The sequence below is a fragment of the Fulmarus glacialis genome, unplaced genomic scaffold, assembly GCF_000690835.1.
Source record: "Fulmarus glacialis isolate BGI_N327 unplaced genomic scaffold, ASM69083v1 scaffold24768, whole genome shotgun sequence".
In the NCBI taxonomy this organism is placed as follows: domain Eukaryota; kingdom Metazoa; phylum Chordata; class Aves; order Procellariiformes; family Procellariidae; genus Fulmarus; species Fulmarus glacialis.
The window spans coordinates 2404-6800 of NW_009227939.1; the positions used below are offsets into that span (position 1 = coordinate 2404).

The 4397-nt window shown below is 59.8% G+C and overlaps 1 protein-coding gene across 1 annotated transcript in view; it reads right to left on the reverse strand.

The window, feature by feature from the left end:
- The window catches only part of LOC104080811 (acyl-CoA synthetase family member 3, mitochondrial-like), a 4850-nt gene extending 1960 nt beyond the window's left edge, over positions 1-2890 (reverse strand). Inside the window, exons 1-3 of the mRNA XM_009583326.1 lie at positions 2800-2890; positions 2239-2373; positions 1507-1618 (exon numbers count right to left, since the gene is read on the reverse strand). Of these exons, the coding sequence (XP_009581621.1) occupies positions 1507-1618; positions 2239-2373; positions 2800-2890 (338 nt within the window). The remainder of the gene's footprint in view (positions 1-1506; positions 1619-2238; positions 2374-2799) is intronic.
- Between the last annotated feature and the right edge of the window lie 1507 nt (positions 2891-4397).

The window sequence follows — 4397 nt, forward strand, 5'->3', positions numbered from 1 at the left end:
GGGACGGCGATGGGAAGAGACGTGCAGGGACTGGGGGGACCACCCTGGGAGGGGGGCAGGGAGGGGAGCACACGGGGGGCTGAGCGCAGCCAGGGACCCCCAGAGCAACACCCGGGTGACCTGCAAAACGCAGCCGTGGGTGGTGGAAGAAGGGATCTGCTGGGGTCACTGATGTCCCTGCCAGGAGGCTTAGGGGTGAGCAGCCACCGCACGGCACGGTGAAGATCTCTCTTCCCCGCTCTCCATCACTCCCGCACTGTGCTGAGGTCACGACGGGTCCTGGATGGAGAATCCCGGAGACCAGACCCCGCACTGCCCAGGACAGGCTGAGCCTGGCCAGGAAGGGGCACCTCAGCTTGCAAGAGGACATCAGTAAAATCAAGCAAACGGTGCTGGTGCACTGGGCTGCCCTGGGAGGAGCAGGAGTCCCAGATGAGCAGCAGCCAGAGGGTTAATGCGTGCACAGCGGCAGGAGGGACACCCTGGCACCGTCTTGGCCCCTCTGCCTGAGCAGCAACCTGGTGTGGGTTTGGTTTCTTTGTTTGCTTCTCTTCCCCCACTACGTAACTGTTTAATCAGAGCAGCAGCCGGCCAGCTAGCGCCTTCCTTGCATTTGCTAAATCGCAGTTCCCCCAACTGTGATTTTTGCAGATCCAGGGGAAATCTTTAATTGGCTGCTGCGCAGCCCCCGCTTACAAAATAGCGCCAGCCTCGCCAAAAATATCCGCAGCCTGAAGGAGGGAGTTGCCAGGAAAAGAAAGAATCTGCTATTAAATATTTTGATGGTAGAATATTAGTGATAAACCTGGTGATTCTCCTTCCTGGCTCCCGCCTCCTTACGCTCCCATGGCTGATGCCCGAAACCTCGGCACTGGCCACTCCGACTGATTTGAACGAGGAGCTGCAGGTTTCCACGCTGAAACCTCGCCGGATGGCAGGCGGCCGCTCTGTGCCACGCTCTCCAGAAAGGCACAGATCATTGGTACTGCGGTGACGCCGAGCAAGGCCCACGAGCTCTGGCATCTCCCCCCTCTCCAAACCCCATGGGAGAGGTCTCTGGGGTTAACTGGGGAGTGGGCTGGGCTGGATTCCAGCGGGTAGGAAGGGAAGCAAAGAGCGATTGCAGCAGCACCGGGGAAAACCTGAGCAAATGTTCTTGCTGCTGAGAAAACATGAAGCTTCCCCTGCCCTGGCGATTGCTTGTGCTTTCTGCCGGCGGCTGGGCTCGGGGCTGCAGGGTAAGAGCCACTTGGCCGCAGCGTGCAGGTCGTTTGTCAAAGGCACTTTTGGGGTGAGAGGCCCATTTATTTCCATTATCTCGCGTGCTCGGTGACCTCCTGGTTGGAGCTGTGGTCTTTTCTCCATCCCCAGTGCCTGAGGCACAATGTTGCTGCCAGCCACCCCTTCAGCCCTCCTCCGACACGTCCCTAATGAGGGTGCTGCAGGCTCTGAGCCTGCCTTCCCCGTGCTGCGCCCCTCGCCGTGCACCGCCCCACGGCACCTTACCTGGCCCAGTCCTTCAGGTCCTTCACGGAGAGCATCTCGCCCTTGCGCAGCTGCACGACAGCACTGACCCGCTGGCCCCAGACCATGTCTGGAGGCCCGATCACGGCCACGTCTGCAGAGAGAGCAGAGGACTCGGCCTGAGAAACCCGAGCAATTTCTGGGGTCAGGAGCGGGGTAGAAGAGGGGCTCAGCACCGCTGGTAGGTGCCAGCAGCAGAGGCGTGCGGGGAAGAGCAGTGCGTGGAGGAAGATGCCGTGGGACATTAGTACAGGAAAACACCGGGACTTCTGTGCTGACAAAATTTCCAAGAACAGAGCTTTTCACGAAGGAAAAGGCAGGAAGCCTTGGTTTGAGCAACTTAGAGTCAACAGGGAGGAATATGATGTACGGAGTGCTGTGGAGCTGGGGCACCGCTTCCATCCCCTTGTATGGGGTCATGTGCAAGGGCAGGACAGATTTAATGATAGTCTCATTTCCAAAATCAGGTGAGAGCTGCTGCTGACTCGGCCGCAGGCTTCACGGCTTCAGCCCCGGGAGACAAGTAACAGTGGGCTTTAAATGCAGCCTGCTCTTCACTCAGACCCAGCCTTGCTAAGGGGAGGGCTGGGAAAGAGCCCCCAGGCACGAGCCCTCGGGCAGCCTCGCATCTGCACCTGCTGAGCCAGGGCTGTCACTAGAGCCAGGCTCCCGTGCACCGTCCCTTCTCGGCACGGCTCGGGGACCGCAGCGTACCTGTGATGTGCGGGTGCGCGAGCAGATGACGCTCCACCTCCAGAGCGCTGATTTTGAACCCCCCGTTTTTAATGATGTCTACCGAGGTGCGGCCCTTGATCCAGTAAACGCCGTCTTTGTATACTGCCGTGTCTCCTGAAAAGCAAAGCGGGCTCCATCAGAGGCTGTCCCCTTGCTTCTCCTCTGCCTTTCCTGACATGTGGATGTGACACCTGGACGATGCCCCGGGCGGGCGCTGAGCCCGGCTCCCTGTACTGGCACGTGGGGAGAGCCACACTCAGCACCACGGTCACCAGCACCTCTGCAGAGACCCCAGGGAAGGGCTGTCAGCCTTCCCCACACGACAGCCTGCTCCCAGGGTCACGCAGAGGGGAGACAGCCATTGCTTTTCTGTGGAGGGAAAGGGAAGAATAAGGCTATGCACCCAGAAGTCCTTTAATATGGAAGCAATGAAAATAGGAGCCATCGCTGCAGGTGGGTACGTTCCCCAGCGCACTCTCAACATGGACCACAAGGCAAGCGGGCTCCAGCTCACCCCTTCCTTGTCTTCCTGGCAATCACCAGTCACAAAGTCCTCGGTTGCCCCGATCCGGTAGGACGTGACTCCTCCTGGATCTCTGCCATCACCAGGGCTGCTCAGCCCCCACCGCATAGTCCCCAGCCTCCTCTTCCTCCCACCCGCTCGCCCGTGCCAACGATGAGACACCCGCCTCCAGCAGCCTGCAAAAGCCACGGTGGGTCTTTCCTCGCAGCTCCAGCGCCGTGTGCGTGCCCCGACCACAGCCACCAGCCCCTGCCATCCCTGGAGCAGCCCTTGCTCTGGGGACTTCCAGCTGCTAATGCTACTGCTCGCCAGGGGGGCTATCCCCCGGCTATCCCCCACTCCTGTGTGGCTACTACTAATAAAAAAAGGTGGGGGATGACGTCGGGAAGACAAGACTGTCCTAAGCAACACGTTGGATCCGACCTGTCCTTTCTGCAGGGGGAGAAGGCGTGTGGCAGGTGTGATCCGGTAATTAGCGGCTCACGCCGAGGCTGGGAAGATTGAGGAGAGAGGTCACGTCAGCACAACCTGGCTAAATGCTTAACAAGCTGGTGTACTTTGATAGCTACTTAAGATGATTACTCACATCCTACTAATAGAGCCTTTGCCAACTGGTGGGCGAGGGGGGGCTCGGGACCTCGCATTTCCATTTCAGAGCCTTGATGGCAGCACCAGGGGGGCCCTTAGCTCTCCCCCCGCACGTCCGTCTCCATCCTCTCCTTAATGATACGCGCTGCCATTGTGTCCACACACCCGGCCCGCTCCCCGCTGCGGCTTCGCTCGCAGACCTCATTTCACTGCCGGCTGGAAAGCTCAAACGCGGAGATGAGACGGAGATTGGCAGTGGGAAAAAGCAGCTTCCAACAAAGCAGGGTGAGCCGGCACCGCTGGGGCTGCAGCAGTTCCCACGCTCGCTTGCCTTGCCCTCCGTCCAGGCACGTGTCCCAAATCCGGGGAACAAGGACAGCCTGGGGTCCTGGACCCCAGCACCCCGGCGGCTGGGAGCCCGCTGAGCCCGGAGGACCTGCTCCTGGGTGAAAGCTGTGCAAGGAGCACATGGGCGCTGGTTCGGGGCGAGACCTGGGGACTTTGTTGGGTGGCCCAGGGAAGAGCCTCCCCACTGCCAGGGACCGCGTGCACCCCAGTCCTCTCCTTCAGAGATGAGGTCCCCTCTCCTCCCGAGGACTCACAGTGTCACCCCGCAGAAGTGAGCACAGCCCACCGTTCGTGTCACTGAATGCCACCTCCGCCTCGCTCCCCTCCTTCCCAGTGCTCCTTCTACCCCCCCAGCGCTGCTCTGCAGCTCTCCCGGCACACTTCACAGCCCAGGGACCGTAGGACCCGGCTACGCAGCTTTACAAAACCCCGTTTCCAGCTCACCTCCGGCACGCCGCGGAGTTTGCATGTGGTGTGTGCAAAGGCAGTGAACGCCCAGAGATTTATGGTGTCAAAGCAATGAAATATCAGAATCAGTTCTGAAATTCGGGCTGCTCCCCAAAAGAGCTCTGTCCCCGCTCAGCTGGCACATGCAAAAATCTGGAGCAGCTCATCTTGCTCAGTTCAGCCAAGGAATGATTAATTGTTCCTGTATTTGCCTGCTTGCCTCTTGGCACCC